Source organism: Gossypium arboreum, chromosome 13 (genome assembly GCF_025698485.1).
Source record: "Gossypium arboreum isolate Shixiya-1 chromosome 13, ASM2569848v2, whole genome shotgun sequence".
NCBI classification, from domain to species: domain Eukaryota; kingdom Viridiplantae; phylum Streptophyta; class Magnoliopsida; order Malvales; family Malvaceae; genus Gossypium; species Gossypium arboreum.
In genome coordinates this window covers 120,923,191-120,946,156 of record NC_069082.1, presented here as the reverse complement: position 1 = coordinate 120,946,156, position 22,966 = coordinate 120,923,191, and the positions used below count along the sequence as shown (strand labels likewise).

General features: G+C 33.2%; 3 protein-coding genes across 3 annotated transcripts; 1 reads left to right on the top strand and 2 right to left on the bottom strand.

Annotated features, from left to right (window-relative positions):
• Nucleotides 1–2,083: 2,083 nt before the first annotated feature.
• On the top strand, nucleotides 2,084–6,569 carry LOC108464103 (uncharacterized). Its single transcript, XM_017764200.2, has 3 exons — nucleotides 2,084–2,555; nucleotides 2,843–4,774; nucleotides 5,898–6,569. The coding sequence occupies exons 2-3, from the start codon at nucleotides 3,182–3,184 to the stop codon at nucleotides 6,282–6,284; spliced, it is 1,980 nt and encodes a 659-aa protein (XP_017619689.1). The 5' UTR covers nucleotides 2,084–2,555; nucleotides 2,843–3,181; the 3' UTR covers nucleotides 6,285–6,569.
• A 10,749-nt stretch (nucleotides 6,570–17,318) lies between these two features.
• Nucleotides 17,319–18,415, bottom strand: LOC128286584 (uncharacterized). Its single transcript, XM_053023912.1, has 2 exons — nucleotides 18,183–18,415; nucleotides 17,319–17,592 (listed from the first exon to the last, which is right to left on the bottom strand). Exons 1-2 carry the CDS (start codon nucleotides 18,408–18,410, stop codon nucleotides 17,407–17,409), a joined length of 414 nt encoding a protein of 137 aa, XP_052879872.1. The 5' UTR covers nucleotides 18,411–18,415; the 3' UTR covers nucleotides 17,319–17,406.
• A 91-nt stretch (nucleotides 18,416–18,506) lies between these two features.
• LOC108462589 (uncharacterized) lies at nucleotides 18,507–20,648 on the bottom strand. The gene is made up of 4 exons (XM_017762522.1): nucleotides 20,083–20,648; nucleotides 19,596–19,629; nucleotides 19,426–19,491; nucleotides 18,507–19,247 (listed from the first exon to the last, which is right to left on the bottom strand). The coding sequence occupies exons 1-4, from the start codon at nucleotides 20,646–20,648 to the stop codon at nucleotides 18,507–18,509; spliced, it is 1,407 nt and encodes a 468-aa protein (XP_017618011.1).
• Nucleotides 20,649–22,966: the final 2,318 nt, after the last annotated feature.

The window sequence follows — 22,966 nt, the reverse complement described above, 5'->3', positions numbered from 1 at the left end:
GTTATTTTAATATATTATGTAATTTAAAACACATTAAAAAAATTATACTAAATATATAATATTATTCTAATGTAAATATTAAAATAATGTTAAGATGACTATATAAAAAATTTCAATAAATAAAAAAGTGTATAAAATTATTAAATATTAAAATAAAATAAATATTTTAAAAAAAATTAAAATTAATATTGGCGGGTTTAAAATAGGCTTAAGTTAGTCTTTTATAAATATGGACAGATTTGAGTAAAATTTTAAATCTAAATTTCGGGTCAGATCAAGCTGGGCTTAGACAAATATAAAATATATTAATAAAATACTTAGACCCGACCCGACTTATGTGCACCTCTAATACGGATGGAACTTATCATCTGACCCCCCAACGATATTTTCACTTCATTGCCTTTTAAAACGAAGCATATTGTCTTCTTCAAAATTTTCACTTTCCACTCAACATTTTAACTACTTTGGGTTGAATTGTATCATATAAAGCCTTTTTTTTAGCGACTTTGGATTGAATTGTATCATTGGGTGTAATTTTAGCTACTAAAGTGAAAATAAAAAAATTTGAAGTACAAAAAGAAGTTGTATAATTTTGAACAAAAAGAATAATGAAATAGTAAAATAGTCTCTTTCAAATGTTTATTTTTGACCTTTTATATGTAAGGCACAATAAAAAAATTAGCCTTGACCTTTGTACATGTATTCAATTTGCCCCTTATTCTTATACGTAAAGCAAATTGGCTCTATTATTGACATGAAAGTATTTCTAGCTATAGTTAACTTTTTTCGATCAATCTCATTATAGTTTTTTTATTATATCTATTATTTTTTACATAATATTTAGAATTATCCATAGCTCTTCCCTAACCCATAAATAGAACGATAATGCGCTTTAGCACACTCAAACCCTTTACGCTATGATTTTGTACAATTAAAACTTGCTTCGTTATTCATTTAAATACTTAAAATTGATATATTTCATAATGATAAAAATTTAACCAATAGAAACTAAAATTCATCTCTTATTAACTGAATTAGTTAATATGGCTAACTAACTTGGAAGATTAAAGAGTTTTGAATAATTGTTTTAATAATTGGTTTATTTTGTCCTAACTCTCTTATATTAACTTTCTTATATTTAGATGGATTTTCAAGCCTAGACAGATGATCTGATCCATGAGTTACCATCACTGTGAAGGAAGATTGTCATTGGAAAGTGCCGGTGGTTTTAAGTGCTGCCGCTGCAGTTGCCACCATAGCTTCATCGCTTGCACAGCGTTTTTGAGGCTTTAATTAATTTTGTATATTATTAATTTTTTTGTGCTTTCAAGCTTGGTGAATATTGGTAGAGTGCTTGAGATTTACTTTCAAATTAATAATTGATGTCTAAAGACATTGCAACACTAACAAGAGTATATCATCAACATCATCATCGATCAAACCACATAACTGTCCAAATCTGACCAATTATGAGGTCATGCAGGCAACCAACAACGAAGTCATGTGGATAATCCACTTTGTGTAATTAATTTTAATTTTAATATCTTTTATAATTTTTTTGAAATTTTAAAATTCTTTTGCATTCAAAAAATTAAAAATTCTTAAAATATTTTATCTCAAATTTAGAATTTTCTTATAATTCTTTTTGAATTTAGGAAAAGTTTTTATGTTTATTTTTTTTAAAAATTTGATGTGCATTTTCGAAAGTTTTGGAATTATAATTTTTGAATTTTTATAAATTTTAAATTATTTACTAGTATGATGTATAGGATATAATAGTATCATGTCAGTAACACAAAATTAGAGTCAAATTACTTCAAATAAAAAATTAAGGTCAATTTGAATAAAAATATAAAAATTAAGAGCTAAGTTTGTTATTATGCCTTATATACATATGGTCAAAATAAATACCAAAAGTCTATTTTGCTCATTTATCTATGTATAAGAATTAATTTAAGAATTAATTTATTATTTTTAAATAAATAAATTAAAATGTAATCTGAAATATAATACAAGGACTGCTATGAAATTTTACCCAAAATGACAAGTTTCTTTTAATAGAATTACTGCTGTCGATGGTAGAGCTGGTAATTCTGCACCAAAACGAGGGGCATTTAACGTTTCAAAACAGCTAGTGGAAAAAAAAAGGAAAAAATGAGAGGAGAAAATAGTTAAAGTCGGTCGACCTGAAAATTTGCAGAGATGAATGCAAGAGATGGATAGATAGAAAACCAAACTGATTACATTTCTAGAGAGAGAAGATACTTCATTCAAAGAGAGAGAAGAGAGATCCGAGTCAAGTAACGAGTTGGGAGGAAGGCTGAGTCGACTCATGGTGTGGATGCGATTCACTGTTTCAAAGATTAAGATCGTGACCCGTCGGATCGGGTATCTTGAAATTGACATTAACCGTTCGATTTAACCCCCCCCTCTCTCGCTCTTTAAATTTCCAACTTTTAACTGTCTTTTTAAGTGAAAATTGAAAGAGAAAGAAAGACCTAATCGATCGGGTTGGCTTGCGTATCTTTGTTTGGATCCTGCTTCTGCTTCCTCAGGTTTGTTTTTGTCTTTCTTTTTGTTTTTTTTTAATTGTGTTTATTTTGTTGTTTGTCTGCTTAGAGAATGAACGAAAATAATTGGAGAAGAAAGGAAAAACGAATGAATATTGTAGTATTGTTTTGGAAAAAAATTGAAATAAATTATTTTAAAATAGTGAAAACGTTGATTTCATTTTTTTTAAATTTAACAATTGTTTATTGTTGGAAGGAAAGCGCAAACTTTTCATTGTTTTATGTAAAATTTTACTTATCGGAGATCATTATTTTGGGGGTTACATTTACAGATTTCATCTCTGTGGAAGCTTTAACTCGTCCAAATGGAAATAAGGATAGCAAAATGAAAGGATTTTGGGCAATGGCTAAGAAGTTAAAGATTGCTGATGTTGTCAGTAGCTTCGATTTGATTCCGCAGTAGTTAGTTTTGAAGTTGGATAGTGAAGCTTAAAAGCCCTAAACTTAGCAGTTTTTGAAACCTTGGGGGAGAAAAAGGAATCTCTTAAAAGATATTTTTTTGGGAAATTTGAGATGGAGGTGTTTTGTTAATTTTTATGTTTTTAGGGTTAGGGTTATTAAAGATGGAGGTAATCATAGCTTAGGGATAGAAACTGAAAGAGTATAGTACAATGGAGGATTTTTCCAAGTATGCCCATAGTCCTGCCCATTTAGCCGTTGCCCGACGAGACCATGCTGGGCTTAGGCGCATTATCTTGACTCTCCCTCGGCTTGCCAAGGCTGGCGAGGTTAATACTGAAGCTGAATCTCTTGAGGCTGAGCTCCAGGCTGATGCTGTCTCAGCTGTCATAGACCGTCGTGATGTCCCAGGTAGGGAAACTCCGCTGCATTTAGCAGTGCGGTTTCGAGATCCGATCTCGGCAGAGATTTTGATGGCGGCTGGAGCTGACTGGAGTCTTCAAAATGAGCATGGATGGAGTGCTTTGCAAGAAGCGGTATGCACAAGGGAAGAAGCAATTGCTATGATCATTGCACGACATTACCAGCCACTTGCCTGGGCAAAATGGTGTCGTAGGCTTCCCAGGATTGTTGCCTCAGCATCTCGTATCCGTGACTTCTACATGGAGATTACTTTTCATTTTGAAAGTTCTGTCATTCCATTTATTGGTCGCATTGCACCATCGGACACTTACCGCATTTGGAAGCGAGGTTCAAATCTCCGTGCCGATATGACACTTGCTGGATTTGATGGGTTCCGTATTCAAAGGTCAGACCAGACATTTCTGTTTCTAGGGGAAGGCTACACTTCTGAGGATGAGAATCTTTCTCTTCCTCCAGGCTCTTTGGTTGTTCTATCTCACAAGGAAAAAGAAGTTACAAATGCTCTGGAGGGGGCTGGTCAACAACCAACAGAATCAGAAGTTGCTCATGAAGTAGCATTGATGTCTCAAACTAACATGTATAGGCCTGGTATCGATGTTACTCAGGCTGAGCTTGTTCCTCATTTGAATTGGAGGCGACAAGAGAGAAGTGAGATGGTTGGGAACTGGAAGGCTAAAGTTTATGATATGCTTCATGTGACAGTGAGTGTGAAGTCTAGAAGTGTTCCTGGTGCAATGACTGATGAAGAGCTTTTTTCTGTGGATGATGAAGAAAGGATGGCAAATGGTGGTGATAATGATGAGTATGATGATGTATTAACAGCTGAGGAACGGATGCAGCTGGATTCGGCACTTTGTTCGGGAAATTCAGATGGTCTTTGTGATGATGATGAGCATGGTGTCATTGAGTGCAAAGAAAATGGTTCGGGAGCTTCCTATGAAAATTGTGAATCAAATGGTGTTGCTAAGGATAAGAAGGGTTGGTTTGGCTGGAATAAGAAAGGTTCAAAGAATAGTGATGATCCTGAGGATTCAAAGATTTTGAAGAAGTTCTCAAAATTGGCCCCTGAAGGTAGCAATCAGAGACATGTTGATAGCCACAAATCATCTTCAGAAATTTCAAAGGAAGATGCTGTGGACGGCAAGAAGAGTAAAGACAAAGGCAGCAAAAAGAAGAAGAAGAAGGGGGCCCCTAGTGATGCTAAACATGAGAGTGAGTACAAAAAGGGCTTAAGACCTGTTTTGTGGTTAACACCTGATTTCCCTTTAAAGACAGAGGAACTCTTGCCTTTACTTGACATATTAGCCAACAAGGTCAAGGCTATAAGAAGACTAAGAGAGCTTTTGACAACTAAACTGCCATTGGGTACATTTCCAGTCAAGGTAATTTAAGATATATACTTTAAGTAATTATAATCCAGTTTAGTTTTTAATTGTATGCATAAAGCATTCTATTATTATTATTATTATTATTATTATTATTATTATTATTATTATTATTATTATGTCAAAACAATTTTTTGCTTCTTAAAAAAAATTATTTGTGCTTTTCATGGTTGGAACAGAAAGTGATAATAAAGAATACTAAAGTTGAATTGAGGTTTCATGGTTGACTAAGAGTCCTAGTCATGTCTTAAAATGGAAAAGGAATAATAATGGTTTGATATGTCCATCTGGTTGGAAATCTTAGGAGTAGTGTGGCTGTTGCCCACCTGAATCTGTATTGTTAGTGACTTTATTCCTTTTTTCATGATGATAGAAGCTGAGATGGGTTTTTTGCTTGGGTGGTGAAGAAATTAATGTTTACTTGTGAGGGGAACATGCACTATGACCCTCTTTATTTCTGTTGGATTTACAACATTCCTGCCACCATCGAAATGAATTTGTGCTGATGTTGGCAGTCCCTAGCACAAGTTACTAGGTGAAGCTTTGGGTTTAAAATAGGGTATTAAGAGAGTCTCTCTGCGTTTTATATTTGAGGATGACTGGATGCTTGGAAGTTGGAACTATAAACTAACCTTGAATGTGAAGGTGAATAATGTTTAAGCTTTGGAAGTTTAAGTTATGTTGGATATATGACTATCTGAAGGGTAACCCACTTTTTAAATCTATACTTAGGTTTGCCGTGTTGCTAGAATCTGCCTTGAAAATTTATGGTAAATTACATATATATGATTTGGACGTGACAAAGCATGGGGTTTTGGGTACTATTTGCATGTCTTTTTTTGTATTTCTAGTTTAGGAGGTCACCTTGTTGGATGGTAAGGCAGCAAAAATACTTCTCATTTTCTTGTTGTCAGTTTCTGTTTGTCTCACTTTCAGCACTGGCATAAGATCTTCATTTGAATGTTCAAGTACTATAGAAATTAGTGATTTTATGAGCGATAATATTAATACCATAAAACATTCCTCCCACCACTGATTCATGCTTTCTGAACTTTTCTTTTATCAGCCAACTTGCTGCAAAATATCTTTATTAACATTGATCTCATTTTTCCTGTTTCAGGTTGCCATCCCGATTGTCCCAACTATTCGGGTCCTTGTCACTTTCACGAAATTTGAGGAGCTTCAACCTGTGGAGGAATTCTCAACACCTCTTTCCAGCCCAGCCCATTTCCAGGATTCCAAGTCAAAAGAGCCAGAGGGATCAACATCATGGATTTCATGGATGAGAGGGACACGTGGAGGCCAGCCAAGTGATGGCGAGAGTCATCGGTATAAGGATGAGGTTGATCCTTTCCACATACCCTCCCACTATACTTGGGTCGATGCCAATGAGAAAAAACGCCGTATAAAAGCCAAAAAAGCAAAAAGCAAGAAGCACAAAAGGCAGACAGCAGCGGCCGAAGGTGGGGACGGAGGCCAGCAGGTGAATGAAGAGGTGGAAGAGTAATTTTACACGGTCCATTTTATTTCACCCCTTCAATGGCATCTGATGGAGAAAAAGGTAAGGCACCTCCCTGTACCCATTCCCGAATTGCATTTTGGGAATTTGATGTGCAGAATGATTATGAAGAGCCTTGTCTTCTTGTGTTGTTGTATTGTTATGTGATGTGGAATTGGAGAGGGGCAAGATCTGCCCATTTGATTTCTTTAAATAGCTTGTTTCAAATTCTAAATTTTCTTGGACATAAAAAATCTTTGTATCTAAGTCATTGATCATCAAGTTTTTCATTTACTTTTCCTTTTGTTATGTGATTTTTATTATTTTTCATGTCATTGTTAGTTCTCCACAATTCAAGTTTCCCTTTGCTTCGTTTCCCTCCAGATTTGTGGTGTAGGCAATGGCCAATGTAACGAGATTAGAGTAGAGGTGAGGAAATTTTATTTGCATAATTATTTTATCTTAATATGATGAATAACCAAAAAGATGATCTATTATAGATAGGTCAGATTGAAATGGTTTCCCCACATTAGTGCTTGAATCTCTGCATTTTACCCAAAACGTTGAAGTAAACCAAGATTAATTGATATTTCAACAATGGTTGGATTCCCATCCTGGAAACTAAATTCTCTGCTTCTAGTGCACTGACTCAATTTCATCAATAACTGCATCAAGAGGAAAATGAGTTGATAGCAAATTTGCAACAGCTATTCAAGCATGCACTAAATATAATATGCATGTATATAAAGTATGCAATTTCATTCAAGTGATAATAGCTTCCTTGATGAAATTATTCTACTCTGAATATTCATCAATGCTAATTTGATCATCTTCCTCCTATTCATCAATGGACACACTCTCTCTCTCAGCCCAGCCTAAGGTGCTTGGAAAGCCCAATGCCATATTTGAGGATCCTTCCGCTGCAATTTCTTCTTCCTGGTAAAGCATTTGGTGTTAGATTTCATTAAACTTATTACTTTCACAGAAAATAAATTGCAAATTTTAAAGTAGTGGTCTTCAATATATTCACTCATTCCCATATTTCTATTATTATCCTTTTCTAATGACGGATTTTTATTTTTATTTTTCATGAATTAGAGTATATTTAAAGAATTAAAACAAATCAGCTTAATGGAGTAAAATGTTTTAAATAAAACAATTTAATAAACTTTTTAATAAAGTATTTAACTATATGTTATCCATCATAGTGATTACTAGGATTTTGTATGTCAAAAGTAACAAAAAAAAAAAAAAGAAAAGAAAAGAAAAGAAAAGAGAATGCTACTAAATTAAAATAATTCTAAGTGGGTAGAGTACTATTTTTTTCAACAAAATTTGAAATTATGATTGTGTGTGAAATTTTGTATATATTTACATGTTTATTTAAGAAATAATAACAATTTGGTAGTGGCATTATTCTTTGTTCAAGAGAACGTGAGTTCGAGCGCGTTAAAACGTGTTTATCTTCTTATTTAAAGTTCGAGAGGAATTATGAATGGTTCTAGATAATATATAAATAATAACAATTTAGGGGCAAGTTTTAAATTAAAAAGTGACAAGGGTAGACTTACCGAATTTGTTAAACTTTGGCCTGCAATGCAACAGGAAACTAGCATGCAGACCAGCATCAAAGCTAGACCAGAAGAGCAACAGCATTTTGTTTATTTTGTTTATTTGTAACTTGATTTAGTTCATTTGTAATTTGACTTTTAAAGTTAGTAGGATTTGTTGAAGATTTGAATGTGATGTAAAGGATGTAAAGGCTGATATGTCAGCTACATTTTGTGTCTAATTCTAGCCAGGCTTAAGTCATGTATTAGTAGGAGCAGTTAAATATTAGGTAACTGCCATATTTCTTTGTAATATGAACGCATCTCAAGCTAATGAAAAATCAGATTTTTGGAGATCAAATTCAGTTTTTCTCTTGTTCAAATTTTTGGCATCCGTTTTCTTTTCTTCTTCTTTGTTTTACTCAAAATCCAACATATGTTATCCAGATTACTTATGTATATGACATGTTGCTTATTTAAGTATTGAAGTTTAACTTTACTTCATTAGGATTACATGCTTCTGTTTTCTTCCTTTGTGAGTCAAAACCCCAACAAATGGTAATCAGAGCCTGTCATCTTTGAGCGCCTCTGTTGTTGGTATCTTTTTTATGGAGAAAACTTAAAGAGAAAGAAGTTGAAGTTGTTGTTTTTGCTGCTATAAGATGAGTTTTACACCACCACCACCATCACCTATGTTTGCTGGTGAAAACTACCACATTTGGGTAGTGACGATGAAAACTTACCTGCAAGCACATGACCTTTGGAATGTGGTCAAGAATGACATTGAACCAGCTCCATTGAGGGCCAATCCCACCATTGCACAAATTCAACAGCATAGTGAAGAGTGTGCCAAGAAGGACAAAGCAATGTCTTGCTTGCAAAATGGTGTATCTGATGTGATCTTCACTCAGATAATGGCTTGTGACTCACCAAAGCAAGCATGGGAAAAGCTAAAGGAGGAGTTCATGGGGTTAGACAAGACAAGGCAGCAGCAACTTATCAACCTTAGAAAGAATTTTGAGAACTTGAAGATGAGAGAATCATAAACCATCAAGCAGTACTCTGATAGGATAATGGCCATAGTCAACAACATTAGGCTCATTGGTGATGATTTTAGTGATAGCAGGGTTGTTGAAAAGGTTATTACAACTCTCCTTGAAAAATTTGAGCTAAAAATCTCTTCATTGGAGGACTTGAGGGACTTATCAACCATCTCATTGTCTGAGTTGGTAAATTCCCTATATGCACTTGAGCAAAGAAGGGCCAACAGGTTGGAGGAGCATCCAGAGGAGACTTTCCAAGCTAAAGCCAAAGAAAGCTCAAGTTAGAGCTACAAAGGGAAGAAACTATGGCTTGATAAAAAAGAGAAACCAAAGAGCGATGCTGGAAAGAAGAAATTTCCATCATGCATTCACTGCAAAATAAATACACATTTGGAGAAGTACTGCTGTTACAGACCAAATATCTAGTGCAGGAGTTATAAACAGTTTGGTCATGTTGAGAAGGTGTGCAAGAACAAATGAATGGCACAAACTCAGCAGCAAAACCAAGCTCAAGCTGCTGAAGATGTACAAGCTCAGGAGGAGCATGTTTTCTCTGCATCTTGTTATGCAACCTCAAGCAAAATTAACAAGAACTAGTTAATTGACAGTGGTTGCTCTCACCATATAGCTTCAGATGAAAGGTTGTTCAAGAATCTTGATAGAAGGTTTACTTCTAAAGTCAGAATTGGAAATGACAATCTCATTGAGGCCAGAGGCAGAGGGAATGTAGTGATCAACACATACTTAGGTAACAAAGTAATCTCAGATGTACTTTTTGTGCCTGACATAGATCAAAACCTGTTTAGTGTTGGACAGTTAATTGAAAAGGCTTATTCACTTGTTTTCAAGAATAACTCATGTATTATTGAGTCATCTGGTCAAGAACTGGTTACAGTGGCTATGACTGAAAGATGTTTTGTGTTGAGCATGAATTAGTTGAAAATGAAGGCATATACTAGTGCCACTGGCACAACTAGTTTATGGCACAAGAGGTTAGGCCATGTCAGTTATAGATCACTTGGTTTGCTACAAAATTGAATTTGGTTGAAGACATGTCCAAAGTTGAAGTTAGTGACAATGTTTGTGAAATTTGCCAGCTTGGGAAGCAGGCAAGATTGCCTTTTCTAGTTGATAAGGCATGAAGAGCTTAAGGCAAACTCGAATTGGTCCATACTAATATATGTGGACCAACGAAGACTTCTTCTTTGAATGACAGCAGATATTTTGTGCTGTTCATAGATGATTTCAATAGATTCTACTGAGTCTATTTTTTGAAGCAAAAGTCTGAAGTGTTTGAGGCATTCAGCAAATTCAAAGCCTTAGCTGAAAACCAATCAGGTTGCAAGATCAAAGCTTTAAGATTAGATAATGGTGCTGAGTACTTGTCAGATAAGTTCCAGAAGCTGTGTGAGCAAGTTGGAATTCATCATCAGTTAACAACAGTCTATACTCCTTAGCAAAATGGAGTTTGTGAAAGAAAGAATAGGACAGTACTCGACATGGCTAGATGCTTACTATTTGAAAGCAAATTGCCAAGCAAATTTTGGGCTGAAGCAGTGAACACCTTAATGTACCTGCTCAACAAGCTGCCAACCAATGCAGTTAAAGAAAAGACTCCTTTTGAAGCTTGCATGATCTCAAACCAACGGTGTCACACCTAAAAGTGTTTGGCTGTGTCTGTTATACTCTCATACCAATAGAGAAGAGAACCAAACTAGAAAAAAGATCTGTGCCAGGGATCTTTTTGGTTATAGTAGCACCAAGAAAGCTTATAGGGTGTTTGATCCTTTAACAAAGAAGATCATGGTGAGCAGAGATGTGAAGTTTGATGAAGAAAGAGTATGGAATTGGAATGGGACAAATGCAAGCTTGAGTAAAAAAGATCAGCTAGATAACAATCTAAAGCCAGCTGAAGAAGAGCCAGTTGATGTTAATTTTGTTGATGAACCTGTAAGAGGTACAAGAACTATTGCAGACATTTATCAAAGATGTGATGTTACAATAGTTGAGCCTTCAAATTTTGATGAAGCTTCCAAAGAAGATTGTTCGAAAAGGGCCATGGAAGTTAAAATGGAGATGATACACAAGAATGACACTTGGGAATTAGTTGAAAGACCAGAACAGAAGAAAGTTATTGGTGTAAAGTGTGTGTTTAGAGTCAAATAAAATGATGATGGCTCTTTAAACAAACACAAGGCAAGATTTGTGGTGAAGGGATATAGCCAACAATATGGGATTGGCTTCATTGAGACTGTAGCGACCCAAAGTTTACGAGTATAGAAAAATTAATTTTCGGGTCATTATTTTCGCAAAATGAATTCGTAAATATTTATTAGAAATATTTACGAAGCTAGTAGTGTAGTTAATTAGACTTTGGTTAAGTGGATTAGCTTGAATTAAAGCTAATTTAGTGAAAGGACTAGATTGAATATAAGGGTAAAAGTTGAATTGAAGAATAAATAAAAGTCAAAGAACCAAATTAGTAAATAAACCTTAAGTGACAAATGTGTGGTAAAAATTAATTACATGTGTATAAAGTATAATACATACATGTGTAGTATTAGTATATGTTTACTTATATTATAAGTAAATAATAATAATTACTAAAATATAATAATATAATATAATATAATAATTAAAGTAAATAAAAGAAATAGAATAAAGAAAGAGGGGCGAAATAGAACAGGGAAAGAAAGAAAGAAAGAAAAAGAAAGGAAAAATAAGGTTTTGAGGTTTGAAGCTTAATTGGTAAGTCAATTTAGTCATTTTCTTGTAATTTTGATGTTTTTGGAATCTTAGAACAAAGCTCTACTTGAATTATGTTGAAATTTAGAAAGTTATTGAATTTTTAGATGTTAATTAAGTTGAACAATTGATTAAACCATAAGATAAAGTGATAGAAATTCAAGTTAGAAGTGAGAGAATGATTGAATTGTAAAAAGAGATATAAGTTTTATGTTTGAGGACTAAATTGAAAGAAATTCAGAATTAATGTTTTACATTGAATATTAAGAGCTGAAACTTGTTTAAAGTAGGTATTAAATGAAAATATGTGATTTATTTGAAGAGAAAGAATGGTTATGGTGGAAGGACTAAATTGGAATTTATGTAAAAGTTACATGGAAAATAGAAAAGTGTGTTATTAAATGATATGTATTGATGATTTTAAATGTTAACTTTTCCGTAGCTAACGTAGCACCGGAAACGTCATCAAAAAAGGGAAAAGAGAAAGTGAGCGAAGATAACGAATAAACTTGAGAACTATGGTTTGTATTTCTATAAACTGAGCTTTTAAATTAAATGTTGTATGTATTACTTTATTATGTATGGTAAGTAAATTAAAGGTAAGTATTGTTAAATTTGAAATGTAATAACTGTTATACGAAAATTTGAAAGTGAAATGAAAACCCTATTGACAGTGTCGGGCTAGTCGGATATAGTTTGCATGCCATAGGAGTAGAAGTGTTCAGGGATATTCCGAGTTTGTGTCGATGAGGCACTATAAGTGTCAAGTACTATTTCTGTTTTGGATTCGTTCCGATGAGGTACTCGTACCGCCATCTTTTATTCTTTATTCTTTATTCTTTATTACTATTACGGTGTATTTCGGCTTCGGCTGATGAAACACTGTATACTATTCTAGTGTGTGGGTTGGATCCGCTTATCTGTCCAGGTTCGAGTTATGTTAATAGGGGTAAATTACTATACTGAATGCTGAAAGATACTGATTGAAACTGTATTTTCTTACTGAATATGATTTTATTGATAAATGTTACTATAATATAAGGATAATTAAATGAAAATTTATAATGTTCTTATTGTTAGAATTTATGGTTATGTTTTAATGCATGTTAAGTATTGGTTTATAGAAATACCAATGAGTGTATACTCAACGTACGGTTTGTTTTCGTGCGCAGGCTAGGTACAAAGTGACTAACGTCTCAGCATCTAAGCCAACTTCAGAACTCAAATACTTGGTGATGTATCTTATCCTGAAGAATGGCATGTACCTAGGTTGTCTTTGATGTTATTTTGAATATTATTGATGTTAATGAAGAATGATAATGGGTAGTTAATAAGTGTAAAGTGTATGTTATAACATAGTCCATTTTGAACTTATTTAAATGGAATCTAAGTATAAATTTTGAAGTTTCTTTGTTTAATGGTTAATAAAATACATATGATAAATTGTTGTACTGGTGGTTATAGTGTGTATTAGATATGTTTAATCATGTTTTGGATTGGTTGAAAAATTGTATTTTAAATTGCTTGTTATTCAAGGTTTGCAGGGTTGGTAAACTTAAACTATAAGGTTCATTTTGAGTCCACACGGCGTGTCACATGGGCGTATGATCAGACCGCGTGAGGCACACTGCCATTGTATACCGACATGTGTTTGGCTGTGTGAAAACTGCACTAGGTTTGAATTGAAAATAATACCACACGAGCGTGTGACTTGACCATGTGAAACTAGTTTGTTTATGAGTAATAAGTCAATGTTGTACACGGGTAAAGAACACGGGCGTGTCCAAGTCGTGTGAGTCATACGGGGTAACTACAGGGGCATGTCATAGAGACACGGGTGTGTCTCCTAGGCTAACGGGCGTGTGGTACTTTTCATGAAAGGAAATTTTAAGAATTGTACAAAAAATGTTATAAGCTTCCAATTGAATCTTAGTTTGGTTCTAACATTCACTTTAAGTTTTAAAGGCCATTAAAGGAGCAACAAGACATATTTTATAAACTGAATTATATTTTTTTTATAATCGTAACTGAACCGTAGTGACTGTTAATACTCCTTAATCCTGTTCAAACTACGGGATAGGATTAGGGGGTGATATAGAGACCTTTACTCCTGCTGCAAGGTTAGACACAATAAAGCTTTTGTTTGCCTTAGTAGCTCAAAAGGGTTGGAGAATACACTAGCTGGATGTCAAGTCTGCTTTTCTGAATGGCTTCCTCAAGGAAGAAATTTTCATTGAACAACTAGAGGGTTTCGAGGTTCTTGATGAAGAGGACAAAGTCTACATGCTAAAAAAGGCCTTTTATGGTCTGAAGCAGGCACCAAGGGCCTGGTATGACAGGGTTAATACACACCTGTCTAGGGTCGGGTTTGAGAAAAGTGTTAGTGAACCTACACTATGTGAAGAAGTCAGAACATAAAACTCTTTTAATTGTCTCACTTTATGTGGATGACTTACTTGTAACTGGAAGCAAGGAAGAGCTAGTTGATGGGTTCAAAATGCAAATGCAGAATATTTTTGAGATAACTGACTTAGGGGAAATGACATATTTTCTTGGCATGGAAGTGAATCAATCAGACCATGCCATCTTCAAAAGTCAGCATGCTTTTTCACAGAAGACCTTAAACAAGTTTTGTATGTCCAATTGCAAAACTGTCAGCACACCTGTGGCTCAAGGTGAGAAATTAACAAGCAATAGCAGTCATGAAAGAGTTGATGAGAAGGAATATTGAAGCTTGGTAGGTTGTTTACTTTACTTAACAGCTACTAAGCCTGATATTATATATGCTGTTAGCTTGCTGTCCAGATTCATGCATTGCTGTGATGTTATCCATTTTAAAGCAGCAAAGAGAGTTCTCAGATATGTGAAGGGGACTTTGAATTTTTGGAGTAAAGTATGAGAAGGCAAAATAGCTGAAATTGATTGGTTATTCTGACAGTGATTGGGCAGGGTCCATTGATGACATGAAGAGTACTTCTGGCTATTTTTTTACTCTTGGCTCAGGTGTCTTTTGTTGGAGCTCAAAGAAGCAACAAACTGTTGCACAATCGACAACTGAAGCAGAATACATTGCAGCTACTGCAGCTGTTAATGAAGTCATTTGGCTTAGGAAGTTGTTATGTGATTTAAATGAAGAATAGATTGGAGCTACTGAAATTAAAGTTAATAATCAGTTAGCAGTTGCCATAGCCAAAAATTCAGTTTTTCATAGCAAAACTAAACATTTCAAGGTTAAATTTCATTTTGTTCGAGAGGCTGAACAATAGAGGGAAGTAAATCTAATTTATTGCAGCTCAGAAAATCAGTTAGTTGATATTCTAACAAAGTCACTAGGTACCACACAATTTGATGCTTTGAGAAGAAGGATTGGTGTTTGTTGCATACAGTCCAAGGAGGAGTGTTAAACTTTGGCCTGCAATACAACAGGAAACCAACATGTAGACCAGCATCCAAGCTGAACTAGAGGAGCAACAGCATTTTGTTTATTTTGTTTATTTATAACTTGATTTAGTTCCTTTGTAATTTGACTTTTAAAGCTGTAGGATTTGTTGAAGATTTGAATGTGATGTAAAGGCTGATATGTCAACTACATTTTGTGTCTAATTTTAGCTAGGCTTAAGTCATGTATTAGTGGGAGCAGTTAAACATTAGGTGACTACCATATTTCTTTGTAAAATGAATGCATCTCAAGCTAATGAAAAATCAGATTTTTGGAGATCAAATTTAGTTTTTATCTTGTTCAAATTTTTGGCGTCCGTTTTCTTTTCTTCTTCTTTGTTTTACTCAAAATCCAACATATGTTATCCGGATTACTTATGTATATGGCATGTTGCTTATTCAAGTATTGAAGTTTAACTTTACTTCATCTAGATTACTTGCTTATGTTTTCTTCCTTTGTGGGTCAAAACCCCAACAGAATTAAGCATGCAATTTATGTGAGCAACAAAATGTCCTTGACATTCTGTTGAATTATTATACATGATCTTCTGGATCTCTTTCTTCTTCGCAAATGTCAATGTAATTTTGTTATCATCTTCCATAAAACCAGGCTTAAGAGTGCAAGGATGGAGGTGATATTTGGATTTCAGTGAAGGTGGCAAAGCATATTCAAAATTCAACTTGGTATCACATTCTATACAAAAACGGAGAGGATTGGTAGGAAACATTTTTCTGCATTTTCCACATTTTTGCTTCTTGAATCTAAAGCCTTCGGCCATAATATTTGGTCCAAAATAATAGAGATCATGAATGTGAGATGTGGAATTTAGAACCCGCTTCAAGGATTTAGCACAAGAAGCATGAAGGTGGAGATCACATTGCACACAACTATAGCAGATACCATACCAGATCTCTCTTTTGCAGACATGACAAATTTTGGTAATGTTGTCGAGAAGCGAGTGAAATGGGTGTAGTGGATGAAACTGGAGTTTCATCTCTGATGGAAACCCAAGACAACTTTCATGAAGTACAAAACCACAATCGCTGCAACTATAGGTCGGACCCTTCACATCTCTTTGGCAAAAACTGCAACATTCGTCCAAGACTGCTTTGATATTGAAGAAGGATAATTGATGGGCTTTGTTAAAAAGGCATGAACTGGGTCGTCTCTCCTCCATCTCTTTTAGCCTTTGAGTCTCAATTTTAGGCACCTGTAAAAGAGCACATTTCACATCAAGCATGAAACCGCACATCCATCGCATAAGAAAATCTTTCCTCTAACTTCAGACAAGAGCTTGAGAGAATGCTGGGGGTGAAGAGGATGTAGCACCTCCCAGGGCAAATTGGTGCATGTTTTGTGTATGTAGTATTCACAACTTTTACAAGCATAGGCTTCATCTGAGATTCCCAGAAAACAAGCTTTGCAAATAGCACTTTCATTTTGTTAACTACTTTACAACATTTGGAAGTATCATGAATCCATACATTGCTCAATTTTAAGTTTCAACTTCTAAAAATAAAATAAGAGATTTCTTTGATTTTGAGGTATTTACAATATTATCTATAATTTATATGCACTTAAAATAAGTGCATATAAATTAATAATTTTAAAAATTTGGTTATTAATAATTAATAATACAAATTATATGTAATTTTAATTTGGATAATTCGGTCAAATGAATATTATCAATTTATATTTTTATATATGTTTTATATTTTTTTAATAAATAAAAATAAAATATATAAATTTCGATTAATTTAATTAATCGACCGATTTAATCGAAAAATTTCGATTGGATTGCACCAACCACAGCTTGTATTCTTGGGCCAGACACCATTCCCGATTAAATTTCTATTACTTACTTCATTAATTAGATGGTCAAAAAATCTCTATAGAATATTTTGATAAATCAATGTAGTCTCTAATAGAAAACAACATTAAATTAAACCCTTAATTGAAAAGATAATCTATCATAGATAGGTGAAATGTAATAAGATTAGAGTAGAGGTGAGCAAATTTTATTTGCATAATGATTTAATTTTAATAAGATGAAAAACCAAAAAGATAATCTATTATAGATAGGTCAGATTGAAATGGCTTCCCCACATTAGTGCTTGAATCTCTGCATTCTACCCAAAACGTGGAAGCAAACCAAGATTAATTAAGGTTTCAACAATGGCTGGATTCCCTCTGCTTTTAGTGCACTGACTCAATTTGATCAATAATAATAGTAACTGCATAAAGGATAAAATGAGTTGATAGCACATTTGCAATATAAAGTATGCAATTTCATTCAAGTGATAACAGTTTCCTTGATGACATTATTCTATTCATCTGCCAACGCAATAACAGAACTAATTTTCTTCCTCTGAATAATCATCACTGTTGCTTTGATCATCTTCCTCTGAATAATCCTCACTGTTGCTTTGATCATCTTCCTCCGATTCATCAGTGGACACTCTCTCCCTCTCAGCCCAGCCTGAGGTGCTTGGAAAGTCCAATGCCATATTTGAGGATCCTTCTGCTGCAATTTCTTCTTCCTGGTAAAGCATTTGGTGTTAGATTTCACTAAACTTATTACTTTCACAGAAAATAAATTACAAATTTTAAAGTAATGGTCTTCAATATATTCACTCATTCCCATATTTCTATTATTATCCTTTTCTAATGACGGTTTTTATTTTTCATTAATTAGAGTATATTGAAAGAATTAAAACAAATCAGCTTAATGGAGTAAAATGTTTTAAATAAAATAATTTAATAACATTTTTAATAAAGTATTTAACTATCTGTGACCCATCATAGTGATTACTAGGATTTTGCATGTCAAAAGTAACAAAAAGAGAATGCTACTAAATTAAAATAATTCTAAGTGGGTAGAATACTATTTTTTCAATAAATTTTGAAATTATAATTGTGTGAAATTTTGTGTATATTTACATGTTTATTTCAGAAATAATATCAATTTTATAGTGATATTGTTCTCGGATTAAAGTTCGAGTGCTTTAAAACACATTTATCTTTTTTATTTAAAATTTAAGAGAGATTATTAATATTTCTAGATATTATATAAAAAATAATAATAATTTAGGGCAAGTTTTAAATTAAAAAATGACAAGGGTAGACTTACCGAATTAAGCATGCAATTTATGTGAGCAACAAAGTGTCCTTGACATTCTGTGCAATAATAGACATGATCTTTTGGATCTCTTTCTTCTTCACAAATGTTACAGTAATTTTGTCCTGAATCATCTTCCATAAAACCAGGCTTAAGAGTGCAAGGATGGAGGTGATATTTGGATTTGAGTGAAGGTGGCAAAGCACATTCAACAATATGCAACTTGGTATCACATTCCATACAGAAACTGAGAGGACTGGAACGTAACCTTCTTCTGCATTTTCCACATTTTTGCATCTCGTATTTATAGCCCTCGGCCTTAATATTTGGTCCAAACTAATAGAGATTATGAATGTGAGACGTGGATCTCAGAACCCGCTTCAAGGAATTAGCACAAGAAGCATGAAGGTGGAGATCACATTGCACACAACTATAGCAGATACCATACCAGGTCTCTCTTTTGCAGACATAACAAATTTTGCCACTGTCGTCGAGAAGCGAGTGAAATGGGTGTAGTGGATGAAACTGGAGTTTCATCTCTCGTGGAAACCCAAGACAACTTTCATGAAGTAAATACTCACAATCGCTGCAAGCATAGATCGGACCCTTCAAATATCTTCGGCAAAAACTGCAACATTCGTCCAAGACTGCTTTGATATTGAAGAAGGATAATTGATGAGTTTTGTTAAAAAGGCATGACTTGGGTCGTCTCTCCTCCATCTCTTTTAGCCTTTGAGTCTCAATTTTAGGCACCCGTAAAAGAGCACATTTCACATCAAGCATGAAATCGCACATAGAGCATACGTAAGCAAACCCTTCAGTACAGTCTCTACATCCTTCGCATGGGAAAATCTTTCCTCTAACTTCAGACAAGAGCTTGAGAGAATGCTGGGGGTGAAGAGGATGTAGCACCTCCCAGGGCAAATTGGTGCATGTTTTGTGTATGTAGTATTTACAACTTTTACAAGCATAGGCTTTATCTAAGATTTCCAGAAAACAAGCTTTGCAAATAGCACTTTCATTTTGTTCAATAACCTTCTTAAAGCATAGGGGATGTTCATGATCAAAATATTCAATCTACATTGAAAGAGTAAAAATAAGTTATGAATAAATTTTACCAAGTGGCATAACATAAATCATAGTCAATTTAATCATTTATTGTAATCCAAAACCCTAAGAACTGGGAAACAATTGAAGCTTGATAGCAACCTCTATTAATATACCTCTATTAATGAATTAATAGATTGAAACCAACCTCGGATTCTACATTTCTCTCATCTTGCTCCATTAGTTTCCCTATTGAAGTACCTTTGCCACCAAGCTAGAAGTTGAACCATGATCATCTTTAATCTGGGATATGGGAAATATTACATCAAAATTTATTCACACAAATTAAAAAGAGTTAAAGTTTTATCTACTACTTACCTTGGTGAGTGCGCATCCAATATGAGCAACAAATCTACATTTTTTACAACAATAAACAGGATATTGTGGTACTCTTTCTTGTTCACAAATATCACAATAATATTGGTCAGAAAAGTCTTCGACAAAGAAATCAGTAAGAATAAGTTCATGTCGATGATATTCGTGTTTAGTACTAGACTCATGTATTAAACAACGAAAATGAAAACTGGAATCACACTCTAAACATCGATAGAAAGGCTTAATTTCATCAAGTGGGTTAAGATAAATCGAGATGTCGCACTTCTCACATGGATCGTTGATGCGATCATGAGATTCTATTATTGGAAAAAGAGTAAGATGATGCTGATGCAACTCATGTTTTAGACTAGGTTTAAGATTAGTACAATGAACACAAAGGTGGAATCTGCACTTTTTACAAGAATATATCGTCGTGTGATAAGAAGTACAAGCAAAGCATCTAACAGATTTGGAAGAAGTGATTATGTACAGCGGGTGGGATGAATGGAAAGGATGTTCTGTGATCACGGTGGGCATATTAATCAAACAGCTTTCATGAATACAGAGCCTTAATGAATCACATAGTAAACAAACATAGCAGACCCCTGACAAAAGCTTCACACACCAAAAACAACTATGGTGATATTTGCTCACTTTACGATAGTTGAATTGGGTCAATGTATGATGATGGCAGAAATGGTTAATCTCTTTATCTATCTGAGTTGGAATAGTAGTTAAAGAAGCACAACTGAGATCAAGGTTGAAATGACAAGGTTGACACCGGTATAACCAGTTTCGACTAAGACCGGAACATCCATTACAGCAGCAATGCTTATTGTCGTAGCTCAGTTGAAGAGGGTGTTGAGAATGAGAAGGATGTGAAATTTTAAGAGGCAATTGTTGCAGAGCACACTCAGGATGTAGCCAAAACTTGCAGATTTCACAAGTAAAGGCCCGATCATAAATGTGCTTATTGCATTTATCACAAAGTGCCTCTTGTTCTTCATAGTACTCATAAAGCAAGTGATGTTGATGGAGGGAAGGTGCAAGGTTCATACTCTCAGATACAAAAGGAAAGATGGACAAATACAGATTAGAGAAATAGAGATAGATTGAGGAGGTCCGAATATATATACAACACATAAATGAGGAAAAGAATATATGCGCATCTATTATTATGAATACGTTTAAGTAACCTAATCACATTGCAAATATTTTGTAATTAGTTTTGAAGAAAAACATTTTATCAAAAGTAAATAGCGAAATCAAATTATTAGTGATTTAATGTCTAAAATTTTTTATAGTCTCTCCTTAACTCATAAATAAGAGTATAATTTGTTTTAACGCACTTAAATCCAGATCCTACTGTATTAATAACAATACTTATACCAATTGAACTAAGACTCAACCAACAACAACCATATTTAATATTTGTCTATATTCAACAAAATAAATCCTTTAATGTCAAACATAAATTTGACAATAAAAACAACTTTAAAATATGTCCGAAGTGTGTACTTTTACTACATTTGGAATTTATTCCATTACTTTTTAAGGGTTTTGGTCTCCTTAATTTTTAAATTTAATAATTCAGATCTAAGTATTAACATCAGTAAAATTCTTTTGTTAAATCATTGGCTTGATATTTTGAAATTTAAAATTACTTATTAGGCATGTAATAAAAATAATGACATTATATTATACTTAAATTCAACAGAAGATTTCTCTGGTGTTAACAATTAAACTTGTATTTTATATCTAAAAATAAACATACTAAATTTCTAGAAATAAAAATAAGGCTAATTTCTAAATTTTATAAAAATTATAAGAATTTGGAGCATATTTTAGTCCAAAAAGAAAAATTGATTATGCAATAATTGATTAAAATTGGTGCTTAAGAGGTAAACATATAATTTTATGGGTCGAGATCCACATACACAAGTATAAAATTAGAACGTTTTACACATTCTTGAAACATTTTATATGATTAATATTTTAATGATCTAACTGTTTAAATTTACCGATATAATTATACTTGTCATGTATAAAAAGTGTATATATTAATACTTGTTCAACATTTGAAAGTTTTTTTACCTAAAAAATTGTTAGAAATTTTAATATACATCAAACTTGATATGCATGATCTATACTGAATGAACATAGAATATAACAATTGAATTGTTAAAATATTAATCGTATAAAATGTTACGAAATTATATAAAACCACTTTAATTTTACACATATGTAAATAGGTAAATATATACTATCACTCTTTGTAACTTGACAAAATTTCATATTTAGTTCTTGATTTAAAAATCTTAATTCAATCATTAAAATGGCAAGTATTTTTTTATCAAAATTTGTCAATTTGGCATGTTGATTAGGTTCAGGGGCGAATCTAGGGGGGTTAGCAGGGTCATGGCCTCCTATGAAAAATTTTCTATTTTGGCATTTTGAAATTTTTAAAATTTAAATTAGTAAAGGTAATTTTTTAAAAAATTCCATTTAAATTTAATCCTTTAAAATTATATTTTACTATAGTAAAATTACAATTTAATTCGATCCCTAATAAATTTTTTTGGCTTTGCCCTGATTAGGTTGCTCGCGTGTAACATGATATATAATTGACGAAAAATAAACATATTATTTTAACAAATTTTAATTGGAATTATCAATGAGGAAAATGATTAGACTAAGATTTTAAACTAAAAAAGATAAGAAAATTTAATTTTAACTTTTAAAATATATGGAATAAGTGTTGAATTTTATAAAAATATAAGGATTAAAACCCTATTCTAATCACTTAATCACTTAAATGTCTAATCAATCCATTTTTATATGGGATCAACCATATAAAAATTAACAAGGGAAAGGAATCTCATCATGCAACTAGGAGTGATTGCAAAGAAGGAAAAGAATTACTTAATAAACACACACAAAAGAATGACTTGTATTTTAAGAGGATTATACAAAGGTGATATTTTAAGTTAGGATTTTTGTTTTTTTCTTTGATAATGATAAGTGCTACTGAGGTCTTGGTATGTAATATTAAAAATAAATAGTTGCTACTTGTTTTAATTTAAATAGTTTAAAATATGTTTAAATAAATGAATTTATAAGCTACTGAATTCAATTAAGTAATTACTAAGCTATTTATGTAGTTTATCGTGTTCGTTTAAACATATAGGTAAAAGAAAGTAGACTGAATGTAACACCCCCTAACTCTGAACCGTCGCTGGAACAGGGTTACGAGGCATTACCAGACATATCAGACAACTTATGAATAATTCACAAATAAAATAACATTCACAGTATAATTTAATAACTAAGTCCCTATAATGAACTCTCGAAGTCTAAAACATGTATTAAAAGCG